This window comes from Agelaius tricolor, unplaced genomic scaffold, assembly GCF_023055355.1.
Source record: "Agelaius tricolor isolate 1412-34295 unplaced genomic scaffold, bAgeTri1.0.p SCAF_7, whole genome shotgun sequence".
Taxonomy (NCBI): domain Eukaryota; kingdom Metazoa; phylum Chordata; class Aves; order Passeriformes; family Icteridae; genus Agelaius; species Agelaius tricolor.
The window spans coordinates 35163101-35184519 of NW_027269267.1; the positions used below are offsets into that span (position 1 = coordinate 35163101).

Genomic DNA, 21419 nt, shown 5'->3' on the forward strand with positions numbered 1-21419 from the left:
GCTGACATGAAATCACAGAAATAAGTTGGAGCAATTTTTTTTTTTTTATCCTGATAAGTCAACATGGCAGCCCATTGTTTCTAGCAAAGTATGTGATTAATCACCTGGAAAAGGTTATTACCAACTGGAAAAAATGGACTGAAAATGGTGACTAAAATGTTTCTGCGTGATGCTGACTGAATCATGAGAACACCTTCCCTCTTAGAGTTCAGACTACAGAAACAGCAACTTGAGATAAGGGCAGAGTTTCCAAATGAGAAGAAGGCAAATGAGTCTCCCCTTGGGCTCTGGGTGATGGCAGCAAGGGTTCAGTGCTCAGCAGGCAGAGATCCCGCAGATACAGGGCTCAGTGACAGCACTGATCCGGGCTGGACGTGCTGTGTGCACGACAGCAAAAGGCAAAAGACCCAATGGAAAACAGCCCTCACATTAGCATGGCTTTCCCAAAGACTGCAATAATAGTGCAAGTGATGGGCTCAGAAGAGAGGAAACAAGATTTCTGAGAGATCCAGAAAATAAGGTGCTGGAGCAGAAACTGAAGGAAACCAAAGGCTGAACAGGAAAGAGGATGAATGAAATGTTCATGTGGAGCACAAGTCAATATTCTGAAACTGACTTCTTATTCTAAAATACTCTCTTCCATATTTCACATAGCTATGGTGTATTCCCTGTTGCACACGCCAGAGCTACTTTTGAATCCCTAGAAAATATAATTTCTCATAAATTTGCACATCTCATCATTCAGGTTGTGACAAAAATGTTCCATTGATTTCTAGGCTGCTGGGTCTTGGAGTTTTTTAATTGTTTTTTGAATAATTACTGGCTTTCTATACCAAGTAGCTATATTTTTCCAGTCATATTTCACAGAATACTACATGATGTTGCTGTGCTCTATGTTACAATATTCTAAATTACCTTTCACATGGCAATGCATGATATACAAGTAAAATTAATTTATATAAAAGTGAAATTCAGACAAAACCTTGATTATTTACTAACAGTCTTACCACAAACTAGAAAGGTAAAAGATAAAAAATGCTTTAGGATCAGGTTCCATTTTAATCTCTTTTTGTCTAATTCATTTTACTGACGGAAAAAAAACCCAAACCTGTGGAATTGTCTATCATATTTTCCCATGTAAGACAAGATAAGAACAGATCACTTGCTCACCACTTCAGCATACTAGAAACATGATTCTCTATGTTTTAGCTGATGGGATAGTTACTACCTAAATGTATGCTGAATCATGCATGTGGAAGTATTAAAATTCATAGACAAACAGAAATACTAACTACTAACAACATTATTAGTTTATTAAAAGATGAACAAGCAAGTACATACCATACCTGTAAACCCAGTATGTAGACCAGAGACTTGTTTGTGATAGAAAAGTAGCCCAATACTTGTGTCACCTGCACTCTTGGAATGGAGGAATAAAATGGAACAAACAGTGCGAACACAGGACCCAAGCTGCAAAAATAAAGGTACAGATGGTTATAAGAATGATACCAGCAACAGTAGTGTCAAACAATCAAAAGGATTTAATTTTAAGTACATAACAATCAAAATGTTATACCACCTTGCAAACAAAGGTATTCCTTGGGAACCAACACTAGGTGACTTCTGGCATTCTAGGTAATAGATTCATTAGCAAATAAGAACAAGTGACAAAAAGTATTTTATTTCCCAATGTTTAGGACTGGAGGCAGAAGAGAAGGCAACATATTTCATCTAATAGCAGATTCTTTCCATAAAGCACAGCACACAACAAGAACAGCAGCAATCTCCTACATCAGAATAAAATATTATTCGAATGGACAAATGGTAAGGATTTTACTTTTCTCAAAAGGTTAAGGAAACCACTTCACTTATGAAGCTAAGCTCCTGGTATTTACCCAGACTTAATGTGTTAGAGGATTGCCAATAGAGTACAGCATCTAAAATGGGAATACTGACAGTTTGATTGAACTTCCTTTTGCCAGTGACTTTCATGGCCCTACAAATAAGCCTTCCTTTAGGGTCCTCATCCTAATCACAAACCAAGATGTTTTTTAAGTTTTCAAACCATCACTGGACAGAGATTCATAGAATCTAAGACTTCAAGCACTTTTTACAATGACTAGATGCCTAGACTGATCTTGTGAACATGACCTAGTGTATTTCATTCAGACACTCAATCTTGCATATAATCCTTTTTACACAAACAAAATACACCTGTATAAACAGACACAACACATTCTTGAAAAAAACTGAAATTACTGAAGCTCTAAGAGTCAAAATGCTATAAGAAAGCAACATACAAAAATTATTCTTCATCTGAAGTTATTCCTCTGTAGACAATATTCACTGAATAAATCAGGTTTTACAAGTGAAGATAGAAGAAAAACAAAGAAAAAATATTTTTTCTCTTCTAAGAAAAATAATTTTAAATTATTTCTTTCTACTCTGACCAAATTAAGAGAATACCACAACTGTGGCATGCTTTTCAGGTTTTATTGATCCTGTGATAAACAGTGACTCAGAGACAGAGATTTCACATGCAAGAGTGCACTCAATCATAAGATGGGAAAGTACAAAAAGGCATTTCCCAAAACTGCAAGTGCATTTTACAAAGAGATTAGAGAATGCTAAAAGGTTCCCTAAATGTTAGTACTCACCAATTATGTCAACAGAGACCACAGAAAGCACCACCTCAGTCCAGAGCAGCTATCAGCTAAATTCACAGTCCAGTGTCTGACACTGCTCAGTACCCAACAACCTAGAAGAGCTGGAGGAAACTGAGTGATGGGCCTTTTCTGCTATAACAGTACGTTCATGGGAACTACAGAACTATGCTCCTAAAGGAATCAGGGTTTGTTTTTTAGACAGAGCTCACATCTAATATAAATAGGTATTACCCAAATATCCATTCAGGTATCTTTTTTTAAAATGTGAAAACTAATGCCCTTCAAAATGCTGTGTGAAACTCATTTGTACAGGCAATTCCACTATGTGAAAATTCATTCCAGTTAATTTTAAACTTTCACCCTCAACTTTCTTTATATGATTTTGTACTTTGAAAATTTCCCTTTATTTTCTGTTGTCTTTCAATAGTTTACTAATGCCTTTTTTTAGAATACCTATATGGGGACGCTGCTCTGTCAGCAGCTCTGTCAGATAAGTCATCCACAGAATAATACTAGAATATGGCTGACACAGTAAAGTACACCAAAAGGATGGTCAAGGAAAATGTGGACCCAATGGTGAAAAAAGTGACAAAGGACAAGAAAAAAGCGAGGACATTCAATGTCTTTTTGGGTCAGTTTTCAATGGTTAGTTTTGCCCTCAGGCCTTGCGGTCCCTGAGTCTCCTGTGGGACTGGAGCAAGACCTGCTGTGAAGAAAGACATTTTGGAGGCTCTTGAGCCCAGCTGATCATACAGGAGGCAAAAGGACCAGATAGGCTGCACCCCAGGGCTCTCAGGGAGGTGGCCAATGCTACCTCACTGGAATATCATGGTGATCAGGACAGGTTCCTGACTGGATAATTGCAAATGTCCCAACCATCTTCAAGGAGGGCAAGAAGAGGACCCTGATAGCTTTCTATCCCTGGGAAAGTTACAGAGCAAAGCTCCTAGGAGCCATTGCCAGCTACACAATGGACAAGGCAGCTGCTAATATCCCATCTGGATTTACCAAGAGCAACTCCGGTGCTGTGGATAAGGAAGGGGAAGATGGCAAATGTTGTACACTCTGACTTTAGGATGGCCTTTGACTTGGTTTCTTCTTCAGCCCTTAAAGAAAAACAGGGAAGATATGCACTGCATATGGAGATTAGAGGGAATCTGGCTGCACTGCAGGACTCAATTCTGATCAGCAGCGCCAACTTTAGGGGTAACCACTTACTAGCAGCTTCCCTCAGGGATCCATACTGGGATAAACACTATTTATTGTCTTTATTAAACAACCTGGATGATGGGACAGAGTGCACTCGCAACAAGCTGCTGAGTGAAATCAAACTGGAGGGAGCAGTCAATACTTTGGAGAGCAGGACCACATTCAGCTATTCCTTGATGAAAATGGGCTGGCATTAGGAATGTTAGGGAGTTCAACAGAAGTAACTGTGGAGTCTCCATATGGGTTAGAACAACCTTGTGCAGTGGCACAGACTGGTTAGAAAACAGATTTGCAGATAAGGAGCTGGAGAATCCTTTGAGTGTTAGTCAGTCTTTGAGTATCATTTCATCCTTGCAGGAAAGGTCAATCACATACAGGGCAGCCTTATCAATGTGTTGTCATCAGGCCAAGAGAAGTAATTGCTCAGCACTTCTGAGCTTAAACCTAAATCACTGTGTCCACTTTTGGGCTTCATGCATCAAGAAAGGTATTCATATACTGGAGCAACTCCAGACAGGATAATGATGGTCCAGTATTTTACCAGGCTGCCCAGAGCTATAGTCTCCATTCTCAGAGATACAGCCTGGACACACAGCCCAAAATAACGCATTCTTGTTGGACATGTTTTGAACCCAGGGTTGAAGTAGACAGCTGCCACAGATCCTGTGAAACCTAAGCTACCCTATTGCTCGGTAGCAATAGGGTACCCAGTAAACTCTAAAACCTGAAAAATCAAAGCCTCAATCCTGAAGCTCAAGATCACTGGAGGAATTTCTGTTCCTGTATTTCACTGGACAGGTACAAACACCCATCCACATACTGTAAATAAAAGGACTGGCTCTTAACTCTTTTAGTTATGTTAATTAGCTGTTTGGTACCATATATCAGATTCAACATCTTCAAGTGGAAAACATATTCTTATTGAAAGACTACTTCAGCATTTTCTTTCCCTTCACTTCTTTCCTATCCTCTTGTATTTGCTTTTCCTCTCATCTCTTTTAGTCTCCTTTTCTGTGCTTTCTTTTTGCAGAGACCTTCGCCCCAGCCCTTTGTTCATTATACTGTAAGAATATCACAAATGTCCTTTCACATGCCATGATTTACTTCTACTAGACATCTGTGATGTCTGTGTGCAAAGAAGGGCTATAGACACAAGCATATTCTGACTCTGAACTGAGTTTTTGCCCACTTCATATTTAGGAAGTTAATTTTAGTCACATGGTGTGATGGTGTTCACAGGGGTTTTCAGATGAGGGAAGAGATGAGGATTTGACTCCATGTTTCAGAAGACTTGATTTATTATTTTATGATATATATTACATTAAAACTATACTAAAATGATAGAAGAAAAGGTTCCATCTCAGAAGGCTAGCTAAGCTAAGAATAGAAAGGAATGAATAACAAAGGTTTGTGCATTGGACAGAGAGCCGAGCTAGCTGGGCTGTGATTGGCCATTAATTATAAACATCTAAGATGGGCCAATCAAAAATCCACCTGATGCCTTCCACAGCAGCAGATAATCATTGTTTACATTGTATCCCTGAGGCCTCTCAGCTTCTTAGGAGGATAAAATCCTAAGGAAAGGATTTTCATAAAAAAATGTCTGCGACAACATGCGTTAGAAAATGAAATTTTCAAACAACCCAGAAAACTCTAAAACCTGAAAACTGAATTCTAGAGTTTGAACATTCTACATGTCCATCCCAAAGATGTACTGCAATAGCTGTCTCTATAATAATTACATCCCCATTTTGAAGAGCACGCTAAATTTCAACACTTGAAGTGAAACAGAAACACAGTGACAAGATAGGAACATTCTACATCATATGAATCTATGAGATTGGTTTTGTACAAAGAAATAAAAAAAGACATATACAAACAGTATCCTTGAAAAAAATATGTCAGAGATGTAGAAATTGTCTGAGAAGGAAAAATCAGGGGCAGATACATATTACAAGAGAAATATACTATTTAAAGTCTAAAAGAGGGACTATTAAATGCAGATTAAAATAAACTATTAGCACTAGCAAATACATGCAAAATACAGAGGAAAATATATACAAAACAGAGGAAAAATGGTTCTAAAATGCATGAACAAAGGGTTAGAAAGCTAAATAAGTGTAGCTTCTGCAAAAATGCTTGCTACTGTCAATAGAAGTTCTGTGGCATTAAGTTTGCAGAAATAACCTATTTTATTCAGAATGACTCACTACACTTACTAACTGCTGTGCTGTGTTTTTCTTCATTCAAGTTCTCCAAAACACCATTAAACTGACAAATTCACAACCACATATTTTTGGGGGCGCTAAAAATATCACCTATAAAAACAACTGCAGATAATACAGGCATGCAAGCAGGGCACCTGCAATTCAAGTTACTAAGTAATTTCAGTGACCTGCATTCCTACAGTTAGTCCAAACACTGTCATATTACACTTAAGGTTCCAGCCTTTATTCCAAAGATGCTAAGTATTCACAATAACATTCCTTAAAATTAATGAACTCTGTGGAATGTGACTACCCTTGATGTGAGTACCCCTCTTCCTGCTGGAGCCCTGGACTCAAAGGACTCAATTCTACTGCACCCAATTCTTTCACTGCACAAGAGCAGGACAGCTCACTGCCTGAGGTGTCTCAATAGCAGCAAAAGCAGTAGGCTTTGTTACCCAGTACTCACTAGCTAAAGCCAACATTTCACAGGAAAACAGCAATAATGCAGAGAAAAAATTAAAAATGCATCTGGAGATGAAAAGAAAGGTTCCTCCTGTCCATGGATATCCCCGCAGAATCCGTGCAACTTGCAGTTCATGAAAATTTGAGACTAACCATCTAACCAACAGTTTACAATCCCCTCATGAAGGCACAAGTCAGACACCTATCCTAAAATAAGCTTTAGTTTTTAATGCCAAGACTATCCAACAATATATTTTGTAACCTGGGTTCCATGTTCCTCACATTGCCTGCCAAAATCTGAACAGTGTTTGCACATATATGGAAAACACAAATGTATGTCTGTATGTATGTATGTCATATATGGTAAACAGAAACACCTTCTGAAACATGGCAATTTCTTAATTTACATGTTCAAATCCAGGAGCAGTCACAGATAATGGACCAACAGCAGCTGTATCAGAACAGAAAACAAACAGCTAGAAGGATAAACAGTTAGTGAAAGAATGCGACCTGCACCATTTAATTTATCATCATGCTAGCCTGGATTGGTAGCTAATATGCCAGTGTGACTCAAAAGGTACTATCTAGTACTGTATCTTAATCAAAAGAAGGCAATATTTTATCAGATCAAAGCAGGAAACACATACTGCCGTTGTTTTATAATGATAAAACAATTCTGAAGCAAACATTTCCTTTAATAAGAAGCTGGGGTACTAATGTCAGTCATGACATGACTGCGTATCTCAAAATTTCCCATTTCTATAGCAGACCTTAGGTGCTGGACACGGAACCACACTGTGGTATTACTTTGCGTACATATGAAGCAAGTTCCCTGTGCAATTTCCCTTTAAGCAGTCCTGAATTCTCATGACTTCATTTAAAGCAATTTTACTCTCTGATGAAGCCGAATAATTAAAAAATTATTCAAAAACAAGGAAAAAAAAATCCAGAATAAGACTGGTAAGTTTTCCCAAAGATTTTCTGAATGTGATGTTAGAGGATGAATGCTCCATTAAGACTGAGGAGCTGAAAGCCCTAGATAGACCCTTTCTCTAGGCAGCTCTTTGGCATCCAAGGGGAATCAAGTCATGTGTACAGTGCAAGTTCAATACCAGAAAAATCAGCGTACAGTCTCAACCAAGTAAGTACAAAAGTAGCTTACAAGGCTCTATGTTCTGCTATAGCAAAAACATTTCCTATAAAACAAAGTACCTTTGCCATTAGACCTGTGTTTACTTGAGATTTTCTGATGAGATGGATGTGTTAGCAGAGATCCTATCTCTCTACACACCTTCACCACTACAATGCCATCCAACACGTGTGCTGTGAACACAGCCCTAACATTTCCAAAGAGGCATCCTGCTCTCTGCGTGGGTTGGACCTGCCAAAAATAGCCTTATCATGCCTTGTTGGTTGTTTAAAATTAGGTCACCAAATGAGGTCATGAAACAGTCCTTTGCAGTCATGAATGATCAGTATCAGTTTTTGGGGAAAAGCCCAGGTAGCTCTCAACCACAGCCTCTAACAGCAAATGAAAGGATTTTCCATCTGCTTCTGAACTCCAAAACCCTCTTAACAAACACAAAATTTACCTCTTACATTAAAAGTGCTTCACCCAGAAACAAGGTTATTTCAGGTACAAATAGGTTAACTCACAATTTGACATCCCATTCCTTTCCTACTCCCTAGCCACTCATTCTTGTCTTTATTTTAGGGGAATCAGATTTGTGTTTTAGAAGCCTTTTATCTTTGATGTATTTACCTTACATTTTTCATTATTATTATTATTATTATTATTATTATTATTATTATTATTATTATTATTATTATCATCATCATCATCACTGCTTAAAATGTAATAAACAGCTTACAAAGGCAGACATTCTTACTAATCCCTCAAAGTCACAAAGTTCTTTAACTCCCTCATACATTTTTGAAAGGCATTTCTGTAAATCCTCATCATTATGATACTAAAACCGTGCTGGGAATGTCCACAGGCATTTGAGACATCTGCTTTAACACGACATCACGGTATGTCTCAGTTTTGAGGCTTCCTCATGCTACATCAGATCTCCTTGGTAAGAAGAAGTTCTAAGTATGTACTGATTACACAGCTCTTTGCTGTAAATTAAGGTATTTTTAAATGCAGATGGTATATAAACAAAGTTTTTCTCATATGAGAGGGATTTTAGTAGGTCAGCAATTAGTCAAGTAAACCTCTGGGTAAAGTCCCTTCTGTGAAAGTCACTAGTGCGTAACTTCAGGGGGGAGGTGGAAGTGTTGTTTCTAATTACTTTCTTTGAGCAGACTAATTGCAAAAGGATCTAAAATAGATGCTTTCACATCCCATAAAACAGCAGGCAGCAAATCAAGACCGGCATTCAAACAGGGCTGGGTTTTTGTTAAGCACTTGAAAAAACCCTACCCCTCCCACAAAAGACTCACGTAATCACTCTTGAGAACAATGTGCAAGGGTAAACCTTCTCAGTCAGGCCATCCTTGTTAATGCCCTTAACTGCTCAGAGGATCCAAGAAGCTACAGAAATGTAAGTACAGAAAAGAACTAACTTTTAACTTTTTTCCTTTGCCACTGAGCAACAGCAAACAATTCCAGAAATATTTCCTTTTTTGTATTATACTGGATATTTTCATGTGGTAGTAAGGATAAATGAGCTTTGTATGGGAAAGGCCCATGGAAGAAATTCTGTGATATTTTATATTCCCATATTAATATGCTGCTAGTCACTTAAAGGATCTGTTGATCTACAGCATCAACAAGCTATTGCAACTCATTTCTCACAGTACAGCCTTCTGACAATCACAGGGAAACATTTCATACTGCCTTAACTTTGACAAATTTTTAGCAATGCTGATTTAAATTATACTAGTGCAGAAGTAACTACTGCAGAAGTAGGAAGGGAAGCACTGAAGCTCTAAAGTCAGTGAACCTCACAGAATAATAGTAAGAGAGAGATTTGTTATAAGTCTCTCATATTGCGCTTGTGAATGCATAGCTTGCTTTTATCACATGCATTTCTTGTCTATGAAAACAGCCTTTATTATCAGCTCAAAAACTTCTCACTCTTCTCACGTCTGAACATTGCAACAGAGCATTTTAAGAGGTCAAAGCTTTATGAGCTAATTCCTCTTTTAACTTCTAGTGCACATTTCTTTCAAGGTTTTTAGAAAGCATTCTTCTTCTGAATTGCAATGACCAAATATCCTTCTCCTTATTACTGATCTTTAGATATATTACAAGTGGTATGATTTTTGTACACCTTCCCAATTTAAAAGGATACTTTTTTCCTATTATACTGGCAAAACAAGACAGACTGTGCAACAGAGAGTAACTAAACTATCTTTTATCTTAAAATGTAAGAGAGAGTACATGCCTTTGAGCATAAAATACAAGAGATCTGTCTAACATTTTCATGGCTGCTCCTGAAGAGACAAGGCAATTGAAAATTTACCTGGCAATTAGTTTTTAAGAGCTCACATATCTTTTTTTTCTGGTCAAAAGACTCAGGAGCATGTACAGATAATAATAAACTTAATACAGAAGCTATAATCTGAAGCTGTAAACCTTAAAATTAAATATTATACCTGTATGGGTTTCATGTAACTCAGAAAAAAACCCCAAACTCAAATAGGTGTGCATGTTTTCTAGTACTAAAATACAAATCCTCATTTGAATACTTTTTTCTTCTGCTAGAAAGAATGTAATTTTCAGTGGCTCCCACTTTTATTCTTCTTATTTGCTCTAGTTTTAGGCTCTCTCCTTTTTACATTTGGTATACCTAACAAGTGTAAACTGGAGGGAAGTTAATCATCTCAGCATCAGTACAGATCTTCACATCAGTATGTATTTTAGGCAGAGATGATTTATGTTAGATAGGTCTCACACTTTTTGTAGAACACATCATCCTTGTAAAGAGATGCAACAGATAAGACCCTTCAAATGAATTCCACTTTTTCTTTAATTAGTTATGCACTTCAACTCAACTCCTTTTATTTCCATCTCACTTACTGTAGTTTATATTATTTTTTAGCACCAAATATAACTGTCATACAACTGTCATGCAAAATCTATAGTAATAGACTATAGACTATATAAAGATCCCACAGTGTTGTGCACTTGCATATTCTGTTAAGCAGCTAAAGAATATTCTCATTCTTTATAGCCACTGTTAAGACAATTTATGACACTGTTAAGACAATATTTGGGATTCTCTGATGTGTGTATTACAAATTTGGTTTTACTATGCCAAAAAATTTGGATCTATATCAAAGAGGGATAAAAGCACTAGCCTGGAGACTCTGTCATCAAAATTAGTTGTGGGTTGTGACCTGAGGACTCAATCTTCAGGTTATTAGGCTGACTCACCGGCCTTTAGAACACAAAACTCAACAGCTTTTTAAAAGAAATTAACAAACAGCACTAGAAGCATATGAGTTTTAAAGTGTTAGAAAGAAGGAGGAAGCTTTAGGACATGTCTGTCTCTCACCTCAGCTTTTATTAAACTACATGCAGTCTCCAGTTGCCAGTACACTCCTACCATATTATATGCCTTAGGTATATATGTTCCTTCTATTTTAACGAGGTGTTTTGCTATGCAGTGTAGCACACACACTTTTTAATACACATAACTTAGCTGAATCAAGCCTTTTTCTCAAACAGAGAGCACTCTACAATAGAGATCACCTGTATGGTAAAACAGAAATACAAACAGTAAACATGACTGGTCAACGGAAAAAAAATTAGTTTTGAGATTAAGGAAAAAATTAAACCTATAAAAACACAGCACTGCATATTTCCCATCTTCTACTGTTTTAAAACAATGTAAAACCTACACAGATTATATCTATAGAGGATCAGAGAATCAGATCAGAGAATCTTGCACAGAAGAGAAGTCTCTTTCCTGACCATTCCTTTAAAATAATTTATACTCTTTACGCAGAGAAAAACAACATTAACTCTCAATATGATTTGTTAAGGAAATATTGTCCATCTCATAGTGATTAAACCATACTATGTATCGAGAGCCAGTAGAGATCTTTCTAATGAACTGCTGTGCCTTTCCAAGAATATAATTAGTATCCTTAAATTAGCAACTGGACCAGGGACAAATAGACCAGGGATTCATCTTCAAAGAATGAAAATTATGAACAGACACAGAGAAATCACACATTAGATTACAATAGAGTAAAAGCCTTCTACATGTCCCCTGTTCTGCCGAAAAGACAGATGGTGCTCCTCAGCAGAAGCAGGAGATGAGAACAAGAATAAATTTCATTTAGCATACAGAGAGAGCTTTGTACCACTGCTTGCACACAGTCCCAACCCGTGTAATCTAAGGTGCAACACTGCAACTGCTGGCTCACAGCTTAAATCTATTCTTCTTAACAGTTAAATGTATGTAATATTATGATACTACATACAAAGCTCATCACACAAAAGATTTCTGTGAAGCAGAGGTTTGGATTACACAGTACTTCCAGACTGGGGTCACCCTCCTGTTCATCAAACACCTTTTGCTGTGGGGATTAAACACAAAACAAATGTATAAACATAAAACAAATTACTGATGCCAGTCAAATGTTTTCACACAACATGAATCTCCCACACAAGCTATTTTTCCTTCTTTGATGAGATTACAATATCAGTTTAGAAAGACACCTGCACAGATTTCAGACATGCTAGATTTTGTAAGCAGCTTGCTATTGTGCTGTGAATTTTTGCCCCAGATGGATACTATGGCTGTGAAACATCAAGAACCACAGAGAACAGACTAGCAGCTGCCTATCTAACAAACCTCCTAAGTAACTGACTAAAGAAATTTGCTGGTCAAAAATGCAAACATAGTCCTAAGACTTGAAAATGGCAAGAGAAAGAACATTATAGAACAACCTGCACTGGTTGCAAGCCTGGGCATAGTATTTAACAGTAAAATTAATTTTAAACTCTCCCAGATATAAGGTCCTTCCAGGTCAAAGCAGAGAGCAATGGCCATGCCCTTACACCGGAGATATCCTATGACAGAATGAATCAGAAATACTCCTGGAGCACAGGGACCTAACTCCACAAACTCCCAGTGCAATGCTACACAACTCTACGTTGCAAACATAATGCACTGGGCAGAAAAGGCAGGGATGGAGTGGTGAGTTTGCCTCCAGGCACAGTAATACCAAGAGGCATCTGGAACCCCAAGTCCTGTGTGGGACACAGATGCAGTAAGAACAGACATCACAGGATCATTCCACCTTGTAGTGAAATATTTGAGAAGCTTACCTTGAATTGCCTAACCCATGAGATTGTGTAAAGAGACTCAATGAAAACAGCAATTCCAAATTAATTTTAGAGACATATAAGACAGAGACACACATTTTTTTAACAGAGAGGTACTGACCAAAGACTAGAGTACAAATGGGTAATTTGCTTTCTCTTCAGTTCTCCAAGACAAACAGCATCATAGAAAGTATGCTTAAAAGAAAAGTTACCAGAATCCACACACAATAACTAAAATAATATAATCTAAACTACACAGAAAATTACATTAACTGAGTAAGTGGTCTGTGACACTGAGTGTTTATAGACTCAGAAAATGTGAACACTTAAACAGCCTTCTTTACAATACAGATATACAGACAGGAATTCTCAATACTTTATACCTTAACATTTTGGCATGTAACTCTAAGCCAAAAACCAAACTGGTAAGGGATATTAATATTATCTTTCTTCCAAGTATATACTTCAAAGTAGTATAATTAATAAACCTAGAAAGCCACTGGAAGGGTCTTTAATCCAACAGTCTAGAAGAGCAAAAGTTTTAGTAGTGATTTAGAGTTTTAGAGTGATTCTAAGTTAATTGGTGCATCTGGATTTGGGACAGTAAATGGCCATGTTTGCATGAGTTATTCAGGCACACAGCTCATTAAACCAGAGTCATGTCCAGCTAATCTGAGGTTTGCAGCAGTAAGGATGTAACATTCTCCATTTATTCTCCAATAATACAAAACTAACAAACAGTATTCAAAATGTTCTTTTTTTAGATACATTCTGTAGAGGATGTCATATGATGTATGTGTAAGTGGATCACTCAGGATTGCTGCCAAGAAATAAACAGCAACCTAACACAAGGAATAGGTTTTTTAAAAAAAGATCTTATCTTACTTAATAGTCCAGACACCTTTCAGGAAGAAAACGTTATTTTTAATGAAGCCCTCTCCAAGATTGCCAAGAAAATGCGAAATACCTGCTGAGATGAATGGAGTTCATCCAACAACAATTAGAGTTCAGAAGTACAAAGAAGTTATCACAGTTGGGTGATGCACATTATGATGGATGGTATCAACTTTATCATCTGTTTGGGCCACAAAACAGATAAAATCTCTCCTTTTTTTTTTTTTTTTTTTAATGAATATATTCAGGTACTGTAGCACCTAAACACCTTGGTGGCTCTCAAAAATGCCAGTACATACAGACATGTTTTGTCTACAGGTAGACAAAACACTAATAGTAGTCTACAGCATTGTAAAATGTGTTCCCTACATTAACAGTCAAAATATTTTGGGGTTAACAGAGGATGAAAAAGAATACTTTTTGCACCTAGGGCTGACTCCCACAGCAGGCAGAACAGCCTGCCAAAGAGCACAGCTTGGCTGACTGCACACTGCCCTGGAAGATCCATGAGATGTGCTTCTCCAGCTTTCTCCTCATCCACTTGTGGCCAGTTTGTCCTGCCATGGAACTGCTCCCAACATATATCCATGCTAGCACCATGGATAGACACAAACACTTGTCTCAGCTAGGACTCCTTCTCAAAACAGCCACACTAATATGTGAGGATGAACAGCCTATTTTGAACAACAAGTTCTGGATTAATTTATTACATTAAAGATCCAACTTCATAGCACAAAATTAGGTAACATGCAATTTATGAAATTCTACTCTTGATGTAAAAAATTACACATTTTACTGAATATACAGGTTTCTTCCTAAACTATGGTTCAATATATTTGTATAATAGATATTCTACATTTTACTAATGTTTCTAGAAAGACATATGAATGGATGGGACAATTATGTGCACTATTTTTGAACCTAAACTATTACAACTTTAAAGCAAAAAAAACCCCCATGCACTTAATATGCTGTAGCTAGTTACTGCAATTGAACTGTTTATCACAAATCTTAGATTATCCTTTCCTAAATATGTTGACAAAATTATTTTAACTAAACTTCAAGAAAGAGATTAATAGAAGATAGACGTCATGCTGGGAATGTGAACAAGAATTAGAAGCATTTAAATATAAGAAACAAGACAAAATACCTCACTGACTCATATACAGGTACCTACACAAACCCACACTATTTTATGCAAAGCCTGTTACACTTAGGTAAAACAAAATCCATCCTAAACACTTCTACAAGGGAAAAATCATGGGAGAGGGGGAAATCATACCAGAACTATCCTCAGGGTAATAAACACTGCATTAATCAATCATTAAACACACTAACACCAAGACAGCATGAACAATGCAGAATTAACTAATATAAAATTACTGACATTCTTAAACCTGCACTACAGCTGGAGCTGTTAATTACCAGATTGGTTCCTTTATTCAAGGCACAGAACTCCCAATTCAGATTTGACATACAACCCTGAATGGAGTATCCCCCCATGTCTTGAAGGACAGCACTTACTTTACAAATACCTAAGAATCAGAACATTGTACATCTGTCAGTCAGAAATTACTCACCTGTCTTCCCTCTTGCCTATGAAATGCAGCAAACACACACTTAATGTACCACCTGGAAGTCAAATCTCTTCCTTAAACATGTAATGTAACTAATTTACGTATTTTAATACACATCATCCACTATCTGCAGGTTTACTGTTTACAGAGAATCATTAATTGTGAACATCCTGAAATAAGCAGGACAATCTCCTCAAATCCTGAAAGAAAATACTAACTTTTAAATGCTTTTACAAGTTAATACAAGGATAATGAATGCTTCCTAAAATGTGTGATTTAAATCCCTTAAAATTGAGAGGTATATCCCAGAAAGACTTTTTACAAGTGCAACAGGCTATAGTTGCTTGTAAATATTGTGTGTTGAATGACAGATCCTCAGAAATAACATAGATATGTTTATTAAAGGTACAAGACAGACTCAAAATTCTAATTACAACAGCTTTTATCTTCAGGTAGTATTCTTTGTTAAAACAGAAGCAATCTTGTTTTGATTGCTGTTTAAATTCATAAATGGTGCCTCTAAGAGGCACCTTTTGTAGAACAACTGCCCAAGGAATAGCATGAGATGCCCCATCCTTTCTGAGCTTCATGTTTACACCACACAAGTGTCAGGTAACAGCAGAGCTAGGAAATGTTTGCACCTTGAGCAGTATCAACAGAATGGGGTTCTTCCCATTTCTGAAGTTCTGCTGGATCATTTTAAAACATTTTTCAGCCCCCCAAATCACTGCCACTTTGCAACTCTTCTATGCTACTTATTACTGTACAGATGAAACAATTTCTAAAATCTACCAAACTGATAAAGTGTAAAATAGTTCACTTGCACTACCTCTCTTTAGCAAGGTCACTAAAGGGTGATTAAAGTAGTAGTCTTAAGAATTTATGTACGCAACAATATTTGAATTAGATTCCAAAAGCCAATTCTTAAAACTAGAATAAAACAAGTTGTTGTGTTTGGAGTCTATGATCTTAAAGGTCTTTTCCAACCTAAATTAATCTGTGATTCTATTATAATGTCAATATGGTAAGAGTGCTGAGAAAAAAAATGTTTCTCTAAACAAGTTAAAGCATCACAGTGTGAATTGTTAGGAACAAAAATTCCCTTAAAATTAACTAAAACACATTTAAAACATTTTGTCTGCTTGTCTGATCCTTTGGGACTTTATTTGATGCTTTATCACATAGTTTCTTCAGACTCTTTTTTCCCCTCAAGGTGCTTTAAACAGTCTCCCAAATCTTGAGCATCTATAGGATTTACTTCCAAATATATTACATCCCGCTTTTATTACACTGTCCCCTGTCTGATTTTCTTTATTAGAGAGGCAATTGGGAACAAGACAGAAAAGCCAAAAGGAGGTATCTGTTTGTTTGTTTTCAGATAGAGTCTTGAAAAGTATTTCACAGCAATGAAGTTTCATTTCATTTTTTTAGTCTTATTTTGCAACAGAGGCTGTCCATTGTTACGTAGAAGCAGTTTCTCTACATTTCTTAGAAAATGTTCCCTTTTGTTGTTTTTTTTTCTCACGTTAGGTCTACTGAGCTTCCTGCAACAACATTGGTGGCAGAAATGGACCTTTTCACAGCCTCTGAGACCAACATTTCCACCTGTGACTTATATGAGCACAAAGACACAGCACGGATATTACTGTCTGTCTTCTACGGCTCCATCTTGATCCTTGGGGTGCTTGGAAACACCATTGCCCTCACCGTCATTTTTAAAAACAGAAAGAAGATCAACTCCACTACCCTGTATTCAACAAACCTCGTCTTCTCTGACCTGCTGTTCTGCATTGCCTTGCCAACCAGGATAGCCTACTACGGCCTGGGCTTCCACTGGCCTTTTGGAGAGGCGCTGTGCCGAATCACCGCGCTCATGTTCTACATCAACACCTACGCAGGCGTCAACTTCATGACGTGCCTGAGCATCGACAGGTTCTTCGCTGTCGTCCACCCCTTCCGATACAAGATCAGAAGGATTAAATACGCCAAGGGCATCTGTGTCTTTGTCTGGTTTCTTGTATTCAGTCAAACTTTCCCATTACTTATTCAATCCATGTCACAGGAAGAAAATGAAAGGACTACATGTATGGAATATCCAAACTTTGAGAAAATAGAACATCTACCATTTATACTTCTTGCTGCCTGTTTAATAGGGTACCTTATTCCCCTGGGGATTATTCTATTTTGTTACTCTCAAATCAGCTGCAAACTTTTTCAAACAGCCAAGGAAAATCCACTGACGGAAAAATCGGGGATAAACAAAAAAGCCATCAATACAATCATATTTGTAATTATAGTGTTTATAATCTGCTTTACTCCTTATCATGTTGCAATCATACAACACATGATTAAGAAACTTCAGCGAGAACCCCTGTGCAGTGAAACGAAAATTTTCCAGAAGTCACTCCACTATACTGTATTTCTGATGAATTTTAACTGCTGCCTAGATCCTTTCATCTATTTCTTTGCATGCAAAGGATACAAGAGAACTGTACTGAAAATACTGCGACGACAAGTGAGTGTATCAATTTCAAGTGCTGCCAGGTCACATCATGAAGAAAGCTCCCGGGATGCAGGAGAAACGCAAATGACGGTACTTGCTAAATCTTCCAATGGAAAGCTACCTGAAAAATAAACTCTGTAGTACACCACAGTGAACCAAGACTAAGAATCCAGGGCCCGCAGCAAAAACTCTTAGTGGTCTCCTACAGCAGCTTAAGTAAAATTCTGTTTCTCAGGATGTCAGAGAATCAAGGAGTGATGGACTGAAAAATATTTGTCACGGGACAGCAGGAAAACTCAGCATTATAATCTTCCTGCTGTATCTTTTTGACTGATCTCTTATTATTTCCAGGAAGTATGCACCATTGAGGATGTTCAGATTCCATGCTGCACATACATATGCCTGGATGTTACTAACTCAAGCAGAGCCAAATCACAGTTAGGATTGAGCACAAATATAGCTTACAATTCAACCAACTACAACCAGAACATCTGAAAATTTTAAGACCTCTAGCTGAGCTCCAATTAGAGCAATGGTTTTGTTGGCCCAGTCACACAGACAGAGGAAATAAAATTTTGAGATAAAATGGACAACTTTGCTCATTTGACTATGACAACTACTTAGTTTATAGCTCTTTGGAGGTGAAACTACATTTTACAATATTTGGAGCACAAATGCCTTATTGGACAATTCACATAGAAAACATTGTCAAATATAACACATGAAAAGCTAATGAACTGTTTGGTTCTCCCCAACACTGAACATCTCCTGTATGTAAAATCACTCATCTTCACAAGGTGTATTATCTCTTTACTCCTTTTCCTAAAGGAAAACTTTCCTTTTTAGTGTGTATTGTAAAAAGTCTGTCTCTACTCCTGCTGTATATAGATTATTTATAAACACAAATTGAAGCAAGATACTGTAATACGAAAACTGCACCATTTCAGTTAAAAGAATATGATACAGTGTTCTTCAGAACTTCTGCTGAAGTCAGACATGGACATAAGACAAATGCTTTAGAAACCTGAATAAATGTTCATAGTTGAGACCATTCAAAAAGTAAATTAATGGATTAATTCTGATGGTGTGAGATGGCTACCTCTCTTTAAGCACTGTTTACCTGAAAGATCAATAAATGAGAACAGCAGAATTGGCTGGGAAAGAACAAGTTTTCCCATCATGCCTTCATACAGCATATCTGAGACTCCTTTAGGCATGCTGAAATTGGCTCAGGAAATACACCAAATGACTTAAACACATCCTGCTGGAATCAGCTCAGAATCCAGGATGAGAATGCAGGATGTAAGCCCTGGGTTCCTGCTGATGTGCCCTTCCGTCACGTTTCAGCTTCCTTCCCTACCTTATTCCTGGCCCCTCTATCTTTTCTTTAGTGTTCTATCATTAGTATGCCTTCACTGGCCAACACAACTTGGTAACTCAGCCAGGACGTTATGATGGAAAATTAAAGAGTGCCTGATAATCATCAGTAAAGGCTATGCCACATGTTAGAACAAATTTTATTTATTTCAGCTGTATCTTCTGACATTGAGGTTGTATTGGAAGTCAAAAAAACATATTACATTTGTCATCTTTGCAATTCCTTCCTTCCTCATATGCTGACCTCTGCCTACCTGCAAACACGGAAAGGATCATACCTGACGAGCAGTACAGAAACATTAAATTAACAATTAATTTTTTATGGCAAAGAAACCACAAACCCCCCTATATTTCATACCAGTTAGACTGCCAAAATTGAGTTTCTAATTCTAAAATACTAATTCTCTATTTTCTAATTATAAAAGACACTATGCAGCTTCAGAAAAGCAGTGTAAGAAGAATAACTTTTATCAGGAGAAGTTCTACTTAATTCTGTATGTTCTAGAGGTTCTGTTCTTGTCAGCTTTTTTTAATAAACTATTTTAAAACATTATTTAAGAATGTGTTCCTATTGAATTAAGCAAATGGTAACCAGATAAAATCATAGACCACTCATGAACACGTAGAATTGGTAGAAATAAAATATATGTATTGTTAACATTTCACTAAGTACACCTTATTTTATCCTACTAATGTCTAGGCTTTTTTGAGTTTTTAGCATGCATTTCATCTAACTGTGATTATAAAAACTTAACGACAAGAAGCCTTTTTTATATTTGTCTGTAAAATGTAACTTAAGTATGTATTAAAACACCACATACAGCAGGTAACTACACTTTTCTAGGTGAAGATTTCTACTGAACATCTTTCTCTATCCCATTTTCTCACATTAACAATTCTGTTATTTTCAATGTTGAATTTCATTTCTAAATCACACCAGCATTCCCAAACAGCTAACTTTACATCAAAATACTGCTCTACCCTGAGTCCAGTTAGATATAGGTTTGAGAAAAGCTACTTTTTTCTCTATTTAAGTGTTTCTCAAATGAAGAAGAAATCAATAAAATAGAAACTTTTAAAAGCTAAGATAAGCTCAGTTTCCTGACAAAAGTCCTGCAAGCACTGACATACAGGTGGACAATGCCAATTCGTATCTGTGGCTGCTGATGCCACTGCTCCTCCTCACTCCTTGTAAGGATGCACTCACAGCTCAAGCACACTCGTGTCAATGAGGAGACTCTTTTCTGTCATCTGCCAAAAGCAGCAGTGAGGGATTCACTTGGCTTGGGACACTGCACTGAGGCAAAACATTTAGAGAACATCTGTCCTGCTCCTTGTACCAGCTGTGGCATGGGGCTGGCAGCCGTCGCCAGAGAGATGGTAACAATCTGCTGCATGGGATCAAAGGAGAACAGTGAGAGTAAAAAGTTACAGCTGTTCTCAACTGGTTTCTTCCATGATACCCTTATCTAACTTGTGGCTTGAAGTAGTGTGAGCTTTGCAAGAAAAAATAAGCTTTTTCTTTAGGGGAAGCTTTTCATACATTCTAAGCATTGTTCCTTTCTGTGTGAAAGGCTGGTAAATGGTCACATAGACCTGGGACTCCATCATGCTTTTCACATACAAATAAAGTAACTGACAAGTTGCAATAGGTTCAAATGGCATGCTCATTGTGAGGATCTGACTGGAGCATTTCAGAAAAACTGGGTCTCTATTTGGAGGGTGAAGTCTAGTCAGGATCTTGAAACACATGTTCTTGAAAAAACAACAGAATCTCTTTTATCTCTAAACTTTGGAGTGTCAGGCCAGGCAGTTGCTAAGAGGACTCCAACTATGTGGAGTCCCAGTTTTAATACTAATACTGCATGTCCACTGCTGACATCTCTCTCAAAACCTACCAGGTAGGGAATGTGACAGAGCATATAGGGAGCAAAAATTATGATGGTGGCCAATTGGTACATTTTGGCTGTCTCTGTCCAAAAGAAAGAAAGAAAGCTGGATAGATATCTACTGTTAAACATATGATAAAGCAAAGGTGCACCATGTGAAAAATCCCAAAACATGCACACTTCCAGCAGAAGGGCATCTAGTACCTTCATCTTTTCTTTCACTGAGAACACAAAACTAAACAGTAATAGTGCAAGTACCCTCAGCTTCCTTGGACTCTAAGTTACTGAAGACTAACTGAAACTGTGGAGATAAAGAAGGCAGTCTTCTGTGGCTTACAGTCCCAGC

General features: G+C 37.3%; 2 protein-coding genes across 4 annotated transcripts in view; one reads left to right on the forward strand and one right to left on the reverse strand.

The window, feature by feature from the left end:
• Positions 1-21419, reverse strand: part of UBAC2 (UBA domain containing 2) — an 89736-nt gene that overhangs the window by 30288 nt on the left and 38029 nt on the right. For all 3 annotated transcript variants that reach the window (XR_011679755.1, XM_071430913.1, XM_071430914.1), the window contains exon 5: positions 1347-1470. Coding sequence is in view for 2 of the 3 variants with exons in the window: in XM_071430913.1 (XP_071287014.1) it covers positions 1347-1470 (124 nt within the window). In the remaining variant the exon portion in view is untranslated. The remainder of the gene's footprint in view (positions 1-1346; positions 1471-21419) is intronic.
• On the forward strand, positions 8963-19737 carry LOC139591817 (G-protein coupled receptor 183-like). Its single transcript, XM_071430911.1, has 2 exons — positions 8963-9093; positions 16835-19737. Exons 1-2 carry the CDS (start codon positions 9053-9055, stop codon positions 17937-17939), a joined length of 1146 nt encoding a protein of 381 aa, XP_071287012.1. The 5' UTR covers positions 8963-9052; the 3' UTR covers positions 17940-19737.